The sequence below is a fragment of the Acipenser ruthenus genome, chromosome 3, assembly GCF_902713425.1.
Source record: "Acipenser ruthenus chromosome 3, fAciRut3.2 maternal haplotype, whole genome shotgun sequence".
Taxonomy (NCBI): Eukaryota; Metazoa; Chordata; class Actinopteri; order Acipenseriformes; family Acipenseridae; genus Acipenser; species Acipenser ruthenus.
In genome coordinates this window covers 58,072,047-58,087,109 of record NC_081191.1, presented here as the reverse complement: position 1 = coordinate 58,087,109, position 15,063 = coordinate 58,072,047, and the positions used below count along the sequence as shown (strand labels likewise).

Here is a 15,063-nt window from a genome sequence, read left to right as displayed (position 1 = left end):
GTTGGCACTAGACACACTGTTGAGACACAGCAGGACATGCAGTCCAGAAGTACTCTATCGGTGTGGAATCACCAGCAGCAGAAAAGTCTTTTTCAGTTTCACACTTGTCCGTGTAAATGTTTGTGTTGGGCATGTAAAATTTAGAGCTACATGCCCGACCGGGCATGTTAAGATTTTGGGAATTTTCTACCCCTGGATTAAAAAAAAAAAGAAATAAAAAAATCTTGGATCATAAATCAGCGAGGGAATAAAAACCAAACAAATTCTCAATTTTCAGTCATGATCATTATGTTTCCAGATCTTGCTCCCTCATGCAACAGCGCGGCTGGTTTTCGGTTCCCTCAACATACATTCATTTCAATCAGAGCATTATTAGAACAAATTAATAGAGGGCTAGATTAATTGCTAGGATTTAAATAGTTTACTTGCCTTTTAGGGTTGTAAACTGGGATGGTTCAACTTACTTCAGTATTTTAACATGGATATTTATTATCCATACTATGGTCATCCAATTGGATTTCTGTTTTGTGAATTGCCAGAGGAGGCCTTGCCTAATTCTTTTGGCTTTAGTTTTTTCCCTCATGCGGTGCCCTGTTAACAGTATTGTCTCTTTCCTGTTGTAGGTGGCTTTCGGCTTAAGTATGCTCCTCCTCATCCTGAGACTCTAGACTCTGCAGACTGACTGGACACCACAGAGGCGTTTTATTCTTTCTAATAAAGTTTAGTTTCCTGAGAGCCAGTGTTTAAGATTTTTCAGCCTCTTTAGGGGAGGGGTTTAGTTAATCTGAGAACTTGTGCTTAAATCTCATCTAGATCACAGATGAAGGAAACAGTCGCAAAGAGCCTAATGTTGATCTCTAGTTTTGCACTGAAGACTTGCAAGAAGCACTTGCTACGTTTACTGAATTACTTAAGTACCACCATGTCACTTAAAAGACTTTGGTAACATTATATTGAAAAGAATGGCTTTCATTTTTTGCGTAGTTATGTTTTTATGCTTTCTTTTCTGAGAGATGCAGAAAGTTGAAGCTTTCTAGTACAAGACTTGCTTAGCCAGTCATCTTGACATTATCACAGCATTTCATTGAGGTTTTTTTTTTGTAGCAATACATTGAAAACCAGATTTGAGAATCCGTGTGCCTGTATTTACCTTGTTGGAGCAAACATTTAAAAAGAGAAAAAAAAATAAAAGAAAAAAGCTTTAGAAATATTTAGATATTAATTTTTTTAAATGAAAGAAAATGTGTTTTAAGGATTTTTTTAGAGCAGCTAATTAACAAAAACATCAAATTTTTATATTTATTTGAAATCTTAAACAAAAAAAATTAAAAAAGTGTGAAATGTTATATAAAATGTTGTGTGTGTAAGAAAACATGCAAGCCACAGTCATTTATTAAGATACATGTCTTAGTGTCATAATTATTTTTTTTCCCCCAAAAAACAAAAATCTAAAGCTTGGATTATTACAGCAGTGTTTTGAATGTAAAATAGATTTAGTATTGTTATTATTACTAATAATGTGTTTTTATATATATATATATATATATATATATATATATATATATATATATATATATATATATATATATATATATATAAGTTTATCATGGGTTATGAATTTATACAAAGAAAGATGACAAGTCAGAAAGGTGATCACAACTGTTCCAGAAAAAGTATTTTCAAAAGCGTTTGCCACGAAGTATAATGTGAAACACATTTATTAAGAAGGTATTAATCATGTTGGGTTTAAAAAGGCCAATAAGCACTAATTTGTCGCCTTGTATTTTCTAGTTTTCTGGAGTGCACTGAGGCAGTACTAAGATGAAGTGTATGAGTAGGATTAACTACTGCATTAAAGCTGCTAATTTGTCCCAGTAGGTGGTGCAATTGCAAACCATTTCCTGTTTGTTAAATAACAACCATCTGATGAAACAAACACCAGCAATTATTTGTATTTTATTATTTTTATACCTACATCAGGTACAGTGGTTTTGGCATTCCTGAAGAATGTATTAGATTGACATGCAGGAGAGGATAGAGGATGCATTTTGATTTAATTTCCTTGATAAGTTGTAATAAAATTTAAAAAAAAAAAAAAAACATAAACCATAAAATAAAACAATTCAAAAGTGTAATGACTTCATTTTGTAGTATGAGCGCTCCCAATTAAGAGCTTTTTGGTATTAAAAGATGTAAGGAAAAAAAACAAACAAAGGTGACATTTATTTTGAAAACACACACACACAAAAAAAGTTCTGATTTAAGAAGTTTTTTGGACCATAATGTGTGAATGACTTCTTCAAAGTCTTACTCTTAAGTAGAGTGTATGGAGAAACATGCAATTCTGTAGGAGTGTTTGCTTGTGTGTGTGTATGTGTGTATAAACGTGCCAGTTGAATTTGTTGACGTTATGTTAAGGTTTAAAATGCTGTACTGTATGAGGAGGTATACTGTTACCTTCAGTTGTATGTTTACTGTATTAGATATCTACAATGTTATGTACTGGAAAGGTCAATTATATTTCTAGAAAAATTAGAATGTATGCATATTTTAAATCCCCCCCTTGAATTAACAGCAATAAAATAATAAAAAAACAGATTTAGGTTTTTGTTGTGCAATTTTTTCATATTTAAAATAACAGCATATTTAGTGTTTAATAACTTTTTTCCAAAGTTTGGGATTGCAAACTATACTAGCACCACTGCAATATTTTGTTATGTCATAAACTTCACAAACAAGTGGAACTACAGTTGTAGTCAAAAGTTTACATGCTCCAATGGAAATGTTTCTAGAAATTTCTCAAACAAATCGGTATAGGAAAAATCTTTTGTAGTAAGTTTTGCTTTTGTGGATGATGAAAAAAAAGTTATAAGAAATATGTGTCTGCAATTATTTAAGCCTCCTTAAATAAATAAAGGAGGCTGTGTGGTCCAGTGGTTAAAGAAAAGGGCTTGTAACCAGGAGGTTCCTGGTTCAAATCCCACCTCAGCCACTGACTCATTGTGTGACCCTGAGCAAGTCACTTAACCTCCTTGTGCTCTGTCTTTCAGGTGAGATGTAGTTGTAAGTGACTCTGCAGCTGATGCATAGTTCACACACCCTAGTCTCTGTAAGTTGCCTTGGATAAAGGCGTCTGCTAAATAAACAAATAATAATAATCAAGTTTTTAGCAAAACTTCAAAAATGCTAATTCAAAAGTATTCATACTCTGACAATGAAAATGAAACTAATAGCTAGTTGAGGCACCTTTTAACAATAACCTCTTTTAAAAAATTAGGGTATTTGTAAATGAGCTTTTGGCATGATTCTGTAGTGATTTTCTGAACATTCTTCAACGCAAAATTGTTCCAGTTCATTCAAATTCCTAGGACTTTTCTTGTGCACAGCCAGTGAATTAACCATCTTCCAGATCGAGGGAGCATTGTGACAGTAGCATGAGTCTTGTACTTGTTGATAATAGAAACAATAATTGCAATTGGGATACTCAAATGCTTGGAAATCTTCTTGTAGCCTTCTCCAGTTTTATGACAATAAATAATGTTCTGCCTAAGGTCTTCAGATAGCTCTTTACTTTCTCCCGTATTGACTTATTGGTAATGACAGCAATCATCCTATGCCTAACCCTTTTATACACTCTAAGAATGTTCACCTACAATCCAGCATTTTCTAGAATTAGGTTCTGCATTATCATATTGAAATTTCTAGCACCTTGTAGACAATACTATCAGAGCATCAAAGGATATGAATAATTCTGAATTAGCATTTTCAGAGTTTTGCAAAAAAAAAAAAAATTGCTGAAATAAATAATTGTAGACATTTATTTCTTTTAACTTTTTTTCCTCATCCAGAAAAGCAAAACTTTTGCTACAAAAGATTTTTCCTAAAATTCTTTGTTTTCTAGAAATTTCTAGAAATTATAAATTTCCATTTGGGAATGTAAACTTTTGATTACAACTGTATTTTGCATGTTACAAGATTGTTAGAAATTTGCAGAGATTCATTCATTCAAGGAATGAAAAATATTTCATAGTGTTCAGACTAGAAGGATAAATAGCATTTGGAATGTCTTTAAGCACCGAGTATGTTCGTTGAGGAATGTGTTTAAGACATTTATTTTTTGTGAATATGCACATACTGTAGGTCATGGTGACCTCAAGATAATTAAATGTGCAAATTACTGTCTACTAGTTTGTATAGTAGAAATTACAACATTGAACACTATCAACCCTCTACCCTCTAAAATGCTTTTCATTCCATATTTGCTGTGTGCCAAAATGACTGTTGGTCAGAGAAAATGAAGACAGATAATGAAACAGAATTGCCTCCTTTAATAATGTGGAATTTCCACACGGTAAACAGTCAGAAAATGGATCCGAGATTTCCTTTAATCTGATTAAAGCCCTCATATTGACCAATCTCCAGTAAAGGACCTTGAATGTTATCTTTCAAATTATGTTTAGACAAAGAGAAGGATATGTGATACCTTATATTGGACTAACTAAACAATATTTAATCGCAAGCTTTCAAGACCTCAAAGGTCTCTCTTTCTGGTGAAAGTAGGAAAGAGATTGATGTTTACATTCAAAGGTGGCATTAGAACTTAAACACAAATAACCCATTTTGAATCACTACAATTCTAATGTGTTGAAAAAAAAACAGGATGTGTGGCCGCATAATAAACAAAGGCACAAGAAATAAATTATATGAATAAAATGCAAATAAGCAATATATATATATATATATATATATATATATATATATATATATATATATATATATATATATATATAATTTATCTACACTTCCTATACCACAAATTCCAAGTGAAAAAAATATTCTAGAAATTTGCAGAAAATTAATTAAAAATAAAAACTGAAATAGCTTGGTTGGATAAGTGTCCACCCCCCTTTTAATAGCAATCCTAAATTAGCTCAGGTGTAACCAATCGCATTCAAAATCACACACCAAGTTAAGTGGCCTCCACCTGTGTTAAATTGTAGTCATTCACATGATTTCAGGATAAATTCAGCAGTTCCTGTACGTTCCCTCTGCTGGGTAGTGCATTTCAAAGCAAAGACTCAACCATGAGCACCAAGGCGCTTTCAAAGTAACTCAGGGACAAAGTTGTTGAAAGGCATATAGGGTATAAAAAAATATCAAAGGCCTTGAATATCCCTTGGAGCACGGTCAAGACGATTATTAAGAAGTGGAAGTTGTATGGCACCACCAAGACCCTGCCTAGATCAGGCCATCCCTCCAAACTGGATGTCTGAGCAAGAAGGAGACTGATCAGAGAGGCTACCAAGAGGCCAATGGCAACTTTGCAAGAGCTACAGGCTTTTGTGGCCAAGACTGGTCAAAGTGTACATGTGACAACAATATCCCAAGCACTCCACAAATCTGGCCTGTATGGTAGGGTGGCAAGAAGGAAGCCATTACTCAAGAAAGCCCACCTTGAATCCCGTTTGAAGTATGCAAAAAAACACTCAGGATATTCTGTAGCCATGTGGCAAATAGTTTTGTGGTCTGACGAAACTAAAATGGAACTTTTTGGCCTAAATGCAAAGCGTTATTTTTGGTGCAAACCCAACACAGCGCATCACCCAAAGAACACCATCCCTACTGTGAAGCATGGTGGTGGCAACATCATGTTATGGGGATGTTTCTCACCGGCAGGGACTGGGGCACTTGTCAGGATAGAAGGGAAAATGAATGGAGCAAAGTACAGAGAAGTCCTTGAGGAAAACCTGCTGCCCTTTGCAAGAAAGCTGAAACTGGGACGGAAGTTCACCTTTCAGCATGACAACGACCCAAAGCACACAGCCAAAGCTACACTGGCTAAGGAACAAAAAGGTAAATGTCCTTGAGTGGCCCAGTCAGAGCCCCGGCTTAAATCCAATCGGAAATTTGTGGCATGACTTGAAGATTGCTGTCTATCAATGCTCCCCAAGGAACTTGACAGAGCTTGAACAGTTTTGTAAAGAAGAATGGTCAAATATTGCCAAATCTAGGTGTGCAAAGTTGGTAGAGACCTATCCCAACAGACTCACAGCTGTAATTGCTGCCAAAGGTGCTTCCACCAAGTATTAACCCAGGGAGGTGGAGACTTATCCAATTATGAGTTTTCAGTTTTGTATTTGTAATATATAATTTTTTTCTCAATAAAAATGTTTTTCCCCTTAACAGTGTGGAGTATGGTGTGTAGATAAGTCGAAAAAAATACTCATTTAAATGCATGAAACTGAGGCACTGACACAACAAAATGTGAAAAAAAGTTCAAGGGGGTGTAGACCCTATAGGCACTGTATGTATATTCATGACAAAAGTATTGGCACTTTTAAATTAAATATCTTTGAAAAAGTAATACAGTGTAGAACTAATTAAAAAATATATTCATGAATTCGGCCTGCTGACCGTTTGACACTTTTTTCAGCACTTATTACAAAAAAGAATGCACTAAATGAGCTGTCCCTCACATAACTGATATATTTTTTTGCAAACAGAATCCCTGATGTGTTCTGTAATATATGCAGTATGAGCTGCATCTCACTGTACCAAGTCACAACAGCAAATGTGACAGCTCGTTGACAGGTGCTTCCTTAGCTAAGGCTGCACAGATGAATGAAATCTAATGACTCTTGGGTCATTCTCTAGAACAGCCATTTTTCCACATTTCCTAAAGAAATTAGAAGCGGTCATCATTGATGCATGGTCCCTCCAGAGCTATTTAAAACCAGCACTGCACTGGCTATTCAAGGTGGCACAAACCCCTATGCGATGTAACTTTTCAACAACTAGTTGTAGGGTACATTTTCCAAACATTTTAGTCTTAGCAACTTGATGTTCCGTGACCTTAACCTTAGAGGGCGCTGTAGCCTCGAGTTATTATTGCTTCAATAACAGAGACACATCTTCAGCCGCCGTTCTTCAATTTGGTTAGGAATTATATATAATAAGCCTGGTCACCCCTGCGTAGCTGTATAAAAATATACAGTTACGAGGACTGTTCAAATAGTATTTTAGGTTGTATGTTGACTTCTTACCTTTGATTATAGTTATTATGCAATTTGTAATGTAATTTCAGTTACACAAGTTTATAATCTTTCATTCAATTACACGAGTTTGCAAGTGCCTCCGATAATCGGCATATTTAAATTACACGTCTATATCCATGATTTGCAACAGCTTTAATTTAAACAGTAAGTATTATACAACTAAATCCAAAAATGAGTGCCAAACGGTACAGTAGAGGGCACTTGAATGCAGTTCTGCGCAGACTCAGAAGTAATCTCTGTTGTGTGACATCTCACAGTACAATAAAGCGGTGCTTGCTGGGAAATGTAGTTTTACTAAAAATCGATGCCCCCAAAAAGGGAAGAGTAAAAAACATTTCCCACAAAGCATGCGTGCGAAATACGCAACACCATCCAAGGGTCAACGCCCTCTTAACGCGTCACCTTATGAATATTAATTTTGGACGGCCCTCTTGCTTTTGATGTCTGCCGGCGTTCATTAAATAAACCTAAATATCATTTTATAATTAATGAGGTTCAGTAGCGCCCCACCCTCTTGCTTTTTCCTTACGCGTGAGTTTCTTCTTTCAGTGTCTCTGTAATGGCGCCATCGACAGCAGTGGAGCAGCTCTGAAAGCAGGAAGGAGTGAAAAACAAAAACTGGATTTACAATGAAATAAGTTTACACGGAATTGGTGAGCGTTATAACGTTTTAATTTTTTTTTATATATATATACATTTTTTTATTTTTTATTTTGCATGCCGAAAATGGAAACTGCGCGGGCTCTGGTGGAAGATAGCTGTTCGTCGGCGATTGGGGCAGCTATATCGGGCTCTGAAATTGGCAAAATCGGTAGCACATTAAAAGATAGCAGCAGCGGCACTGTTATTACTACTAGTGCTGTAAAAGCAGATTACGATGGAGGCGGCGGTGGATCGAAAGCAGAGAGCAGGGAGATGCGAGTGGTTTATGCCCCACTTCCTACTGCAATCGGCAATGGCACTCAGCAGGTCCCGGCTGCTTCGGCTCGTACTACAGCTGGCAGTACAAGTAACACCAACTCGCTCCTGCTCAGAAGGAGACGACTGAAGAGGAATCTCTCCGCTGCAGCTGCAACCTCGACACCTTCTGTTGCTGCCGCTTCTGCCGACGCCTCCTCCACATCTACACCCGCTCCGTCTTCAAACCTCAACACCAGGAGCCTGGACAGAAAGATGCTACTCAGACACAGGCAGATGATGCAGCTCCAGACCTCAGACAGAGAATGGGTGAGAGCGGATCTGCAGAGAGGGTGCCTGCACGTCCATGACAGGCTGATGCCCTCCTATCTTAGGCCAGTTCTGTGCACACTGGAAAGCACCGCAGAAGAGGTGGGGGGCAGATTGAGCCAGCAGGCCAGCAAAGGTGGGAAAGTGGTGAAAGTGATCGGTGAGGGGACCAATGTTGCAGATAGCACCAGCAGACTGAAGAACGGTGTTACTCTCGCCAAAGTGGACAATCCAAACGCTCGAACGAAGGCTTTTGATGTGGTGAACGGCAATGCAAAGTCGGGGCATTTGAATTACTTAAAAAACGAGGATTACAGAAACGGACAGTCAACCACTTTAAAAGACAGGCTTACATTGCCATTAGAAAACACTAGGCAACAACTGGATACTGACATTTTAAGGTTGGGTCCACTGGCTGAAGATCCAACCAGTCCTTCAGACATAAATGTAAATGCCAAGTTTGGATTGGTATTAGACGGCACCGATACAAGATTATTATTACACAACGTGATCGAGAATTCTAGTATAAAAAACTCGTCCTCGGATTTCGAATGCACCGCATACGATGAAGTGAGTGCAGTTTCCATCAACGGGCACGTGGGTTCCGTGACCGATGGCATGGTGTTCGATACCGATAGTTCCAGCCTCAGCCCAACTGTGGACAGTGCAACAGAAGGACTAGACGCATTTGGCAGTTCTTCTGATGAGCTGGAGCTGGACTGTGCATCCTCCAGTCTGGTTATAAACTCTATTGCCAGACCGCTGTCATCACTAGACCTTACTAATAATAAAGTAAACAGACTGTGTGACAACGAATCCCCGAACGGCGAGGCGAACAACAACGGTGGTGTCCGATATAAAACACCGAATTCTAGCAGGCTCCCATCTTGTAATTCTGTGGCCCGGCCGTGTCAGACAGGTAACGTCTCTACTAGCCAGGTAACTAAGTACCCTCGCACGTTGACAGTTGCACCAGCATCTGAGCATTATTCCATTCCAACGCTGTATGTCCAACTGCACGGGGAAGCTGTGAGGAGGCTGGACCCAGATGAAAAGCCACTTCAGATACAAAATGACTACCTCTTTCAACTGGGATTTAAAGACCCTTGGAGAGTGCAAGAGGAAGGAATGGACTCTGAAATAGGCTGCTTGATCCGGTTTTATGCAGGTACATTTCCATTAACGTTATGACACGTATGCTTCTATTTACATGCTAATGCAGGTGTTAGGACTTGATTTATTGAATTGCTTGGGGTGCTTATTCTGGAATAGCAATTGTGTACTCATTTCTGTATTTGGTACAGAAACATGTCAACACAGTTTTGTGGCTCAGTTTGACTACCATAGGTTAACTTTTGCCTGCAAAGGCAGTACATCGTGATGGTTTTGTCAGCAGGTGGAGGTAATTGACACACCAGGCTCAAAACATTATACTTTCAGCCTTTTGGGTAAGATTGTTTACAATAAAACAGGACATTGGACCGTTTTTCCTGAATTGCATTTATCTAAACCATTATTCTTTGTAGAATTTGTGCGTGACAATCCTGAGCTTTGCCGCCTTTTATTGCTAATTACACATTTTGTATAATGTTCCAAGTTAAAGGTTGGCGGCCTTTCCATAGCATAGCAAACTTTTTAAAACAGAAAACTTTTGACCTTTTTAATATACATGTTTAACATTTATCAAAAATGTGACACATCCACCCGCCAGGTGCTCAAAGTTGTAGCCTAGAAGCAAACCACCCAGTTACTGTGGTACTGGTTTCCTTTTTGGAGCCTTAATCATTAAAATGTGACCATTTTTTTAAGTGTTCAACATGTCAGTTCATTCTTATGAAAGGCATTTTGACCATGGTTTTTACTATTTAGGCAAAATAAAGTACCAGTATATTCTAATTGTTCCTGCTTAAAGCATGTTGTGCCATTTCTTTCGAGAAGGCTGTAAAGCGGATCGACTAATACCTATTTTATATATACTTGTTGGATTTGGACGCTTGCGTTGGCCCTGAAAGGATTCAACTTGAAGTGCAATCAGCCAAATGTCAAAAAACCCTTGGAACAGGTGTTTGTGTTCAGAGGGGTTGATTCAGTGCGGAGCGGACATTTCCGGCCCGCTTCTTTACAGAACAGAATAACTGAACTCAGTTTTATTTATTTTTTTATTAAATACATGTTCGGCCATGTAGTTTGCACAAAAGAGTTATAAAAAAAGGTGGTGACAAATACAAATTACTTTACAGTATTTGCCATCATGCCGCATGATATTTCCTAACTTACTTTATTTTCAGTGTACGCTTTATTTCAGTACCAGTCAATAATAATGAGAAAGCGACTTTGAATTGAATGTTCTCTGAGCACTTTGTTGGCTTTTCTCTTTGCTGATCATAGCTGGGGATTTTTTTTTTATTATTTGGGGCAAGGTATGCGATTATAATAAGGAAGATTAAATAGTATATCTGAAATTAGTGTTTTCGGTTACTTTCCAAAATGCAAGTTGAGCGTTTTTATTTATTTTGTTCTGTCAAAATGTGTACAGTAGTAACTCGACAGTACTTGCACACTGTACCTTCTTTCCTTTGCTGTTTTCCACAACAAAGTACCTATTGTCAGGGGCACATTCTTCTGGGGTTTTTGTATGTAGACATTTTTGTACATTTCGCCACAATTCTGTTTTAAATCCTCCATATTTTAACTGTAATACAGCTTGAAATCCCGCTAACAAGCCTCCATCCTGATTGTAATCTCGTTTTGAATCTCGCAAGCGGAGTCTCCAATAGAAATGTAGGAATGTGCTGTCATTCATTAACTGGGGCGGGTTTAAAGTATTGAGAACGAATCAATGACAGATGCAAGTCAGGAAGGCGGGACATTGCCCAGCAGCACGGGGAAATTTATTTATTATTTTTGTAGGTGGTTTTATTTTTTAATGGGAATAGATTAACCATTTCCACAGTTTTCCCGGTGTTTATTGGCTATCCACCGATTTCATTTTTTTGTATGGTGGGTGTTTTATCGGTTAAAACCGAAAATCAGAACCGCTAATTATACTGTATTTTTTAACACAATGTGAGCAGATCGGAGCGTGCTTATTTTTTCTGGAGCGTTAAGAGCAAAAAGAGAGAGCAGAGTGGAGGATCTTGTGAGCAGAATTTTGTCATTTTGTATTTGTTGAAGGAGAATGCAATTGAACTATATGCGGTTGATTCATAACCAGTTGTTTTATTAAGCGGTTATATCTCTGTATATTGTTTTGAAAACTAAGTAGAGCGATTCACATAGGTCAGTACAAGTGTCTTAATGTGCTAAATTTGTAGACCACCTGGCTAGCCAGCTATACATTTTGGCACAAATGTAATAACCTACCTGAAAACCTGTGTTAATGTTGCATTGCCTCTTTCTGACTTCACTGAGTATCACCTGTGAGCTTTCTAAAGTTATTCTACCAGCGACATTGCTAGACTCAAGTATCACTTTTAGACGCACTTCACTCTCTGGCACAGTACTGGAAATGATGTGCCCTAGTTAAAGCTTTGGGCATTTTGGGCTGGTCACCCAGATAATCTTTGATGCAGCATTAAGGACAGGACGTTTAATAACTGGAGAAGTATCTTGCTGTGTGGTAGTCTGAGAGCCATAGATCTTGCTGGGGAGGACAACAAATAAAATGTGCAGTGTTTAACATTTTTTGTAATTTCACTGTTTTTGTCATTTCACTTATCACAGAGACATTTTGTTTGTTTGCTTGACACTGTTGGCTCAGATAATAATTAAAGAAGGTTGTTGGTGTAGCTACACTTTGTAGACATGTTTCAGGAGCTCCTAAAGTAAAGTTTCTGTAAGGAAGCAGTGTGTAAATTAGTGTACTCCATTTGTAAGTGTGTTAGATATACAGTCCATGGCTTACTTTTTATAATGATTCAACCCATGATCTTACTAATAAAATGGTTCTTTAATTTCATTAAAGTAGTACATCATAAGTTTTAAAATTAAAAATTAAGCGATTTCACTTGCATGCATGCCCTATAAAGTGATTAAGTGCCAAGTTAGCATGCCGCAGTTCCGTTAGAAGGCTTGTCAATTTTGACAGCAAAATGTAACTGGCAGTTAATAGAAATCAAGACGGTTACAAGAATCCAGCCTGCAATCCTTTTGAAAGGTGTCTGCAGTGTGAGGATAACCATATTGCACTGGTGAAGTGTAATTTCCATTTTTTGTCCCCTTGTATTCAAAACAAACCTTCTTTTCTGGGGTTTTACTGGCTGGTGACCACGGAGACCGTTTTTTACAGCATGATGGTTGTCCATACACCTCTGGATGTAGGGACTGAAAAGTAGATACCAACGTAGTTATTATAATGTCTGTAAAAATACTGTGTTAAAAACAGCCCTGACAGCACATAAAACAACATATAACCATAGGGCCGTGAATGCAAAAACAAAAAGGCCTATTCGTAAACAGTGGTGATTAAAAAGATGTAAACAAGCCAAAACGTAACGGTCCCACGAATTTGCTTCTGACATCACACAAAGCGGAGACATCAAGTTATGTTACTTGGAATGGGTCCTTTTCCGGCTGTTGCTTATTATAGTCTTAAATAAAAGGCTGAATCCATTAGGATACTAAAGGGCTTTGTGGAGTTTGTGAATTCTTTTAATTTAGTGGCTACACAGACCATGAATTCATGGTATTCAGAGCCTTGTACTGTCTTTCTGACTGTCTGCCAAACTCTATTCATACGGCACCAAGTGTAGGAAGTTCTTGCATTCATTGAGAAAAAAAAGAGAAGTTTTAAAAGCAGGGAAATGGCATTTAGCAAACCACTTACATTTTTCCATGGTTGCGTACTTAAATTTGAGAGAGAGAGATTTACCCCAGTTTATCTGTTGCCAGTGTAGTCCTTATCAGGAAGATTACAATGGCCCATTTCTGCAGAATTTAACAATGCAGATAACTGTCATGCATGTCATATTGTACAACATACCACATTAGCTTGGTGCAAAAATGCATTTTTTTCACAGCTGCAGTGCTTTCTGATTATTCCGATTTACTTCCCATAATATGATGTCCCTGTGGTCTGAACGTTTGTAGTTTATTTCATGAACATTTATACTACTATATGTGGGCTAAACCTTAAGCATTAAACTAATATGTGGTTGATAGTTTCCATATTAAATGTTTGCCGTCCAATATGATTTTTTTTTTCCTGTAAGATGTTCTCTGTGTACTGTAACAAACACCATTTTCATGTCTGAGTGTAACCTCATGCAGTGTCAGCAAGCAGGAGCCTGCGTGTTTGTCTGAAGGAGTACTGTAATGTAGGAGCAAGCAGGTTGCAATGGCGGGTGGAAGATGGTGGCCCGACTGCTCAAACTACTGTTGAAAAATGTAAATGTAGACAAATGTCAGCAAAGGTATGCTTTCTGATAAAGCAGAAGATAGAAGAATGTGAATACTGAAGTGAACACCGAGTCCACAGAAGGCTAAATTATGCAAGACTATTATGAACAGACAAGTACTGTAGCTGTGTAAAATTGAACTGGGATGCTGCAGCTTTATATTCCGCACTGGTGTCTTGCAATGTTGAAACCACATTTCAGGTGCTGTAGACAGGCCTATCTGGCTACACAGTACACATTTAGTCACTTTAATAATTTTCTCTGAATAACTATGTTTTCTTTTTAAAGATGCAACATTGTTAAAGAGTCTAATTAATAGGGCTGTATTTTTTTCATGGTAAAAAATGGCTTGGGTATAAATTTTGAAGATTAAACATAACAGTCGCAGACTAAGTCATCCTACACTTATTATACAATCATTTAAGGCATACATGGTTGATACATGGTTGCATTCATTTGATCTGTAATCGCAGGAATGTCTCCAGTCCATGAACTGCTGAAACACCCCCATATCATGATCGAATCACCTCCATGTTTAACTCTAGGTACGAAGTTTTATTCACTGAAGGCTTTCCCTTTTTTTCTCCAAACATACTGTGGTCCAGATGTTGGAAATAATTACCTCTTTTTCTGGCTATTGACTTTTATAATGCAGCTTAGTTACTGTATAATGGTTTTTCAAGTCATATATTTTGTAATTAGTTCTATTACATTTTTAGACTTTTAATGTAACGGTGCCAATACTTTTGTCATGAACAGATATTTGGAAGTGCTTTAGTGCGTGACTGTTTGTTAAACTACCAGAAATTGTGTGTGTTGTTCTTTGTCATATAATTAGTGGCTAATGTTCACTAAGTGCTTGTATTTAAACAGGTTTTCTTGAATTATCTTTGTAGGGTGCTAGTACTTTTGTCTGTGACTATGTATTAAAGCAGAAATTGATTGTGTTCTTACACAACAAGTGTTCCTAAATATTTAAATACTTACCTGAAAAACAGTAAATGCTAAATTGTAGAATATTTAGTTTTGTCCACCATATATTTTCACCATCAGTGCATTATCAAACAAAATAAAAACATAAATGTAAAAATAACAACAAACACATGAATTATGCCCTTCTTGTACTGGACAGAGTGATCTTTAACAGACATATTTCTGCTGGTGCAGCTGGTGTCTCTTTTCATTGAAGATATTTAAGAACTTGTGTAGCTCTATGCAGTGTGTTTAATCATTTACTGGAAGCAAACTAAACCGACTGCCAGGTTCCTAAATGCAGTGTAAAAGGTAGTGTGTCAATTAGGCAAATGTTTGCTGTATTTGCACTATTCTTTCAGAAACTGGAATTTTCATGTTGCACAGCAATGGGTACATTTCACAGAAATTGT

At 37.3% G+C, this 15,063-nt stretch overlaps 2 protein-coding genes across 3 annotated transcripts in view; both read left to right on the top strand.

Moving 5' to 3' along the window:
• Window positions 1–4,625, top strand: part of LOC117394875 (zinc finger CCHC domain-containing protein 2-like) — an 88,606-nt gene extending 83,981 nt beyond the window's left edge. The window contains exon 13 of one of the 2 annotated variants that reach the window (XM_033993552.3): window positions 624–4,625. In XM_033993552.3, coding sequence (XP_033849443.3) covers window positions 624–682 — 59 coding nt within the window. In that variant the 3' untranslated portion in view covers window positions 683–4,625. The remainder of the gene's footprint in view (window positions 1–623) is intronic. The other variant, XM_033993551.3, reaches the window with a different exon arrangement.
• A 2,920-nt stretch (window positions 4,626–7,545) lies between these two features.
• LOC117394457 (PH domain leucine-rich repeat-containing protein phosphatase 1-like) overlaps window positions 7,546–15,063 on the top strand; it is a 99,783-nt gene continuing 92,265 nt past the window's right edge. The window contains exon 1 of the mRNA XM_033992772.3: window positions 7,546–9,450. Coding sequence (XP_033848663.3) covers window positions 7,773–9,450 — 1,678 coding nt within the window. The 5' untranslated portion in view covers window positions 7,546–7,772. The remainder of the gene's footprint in view (window positions 9,451–15,063) is intronic.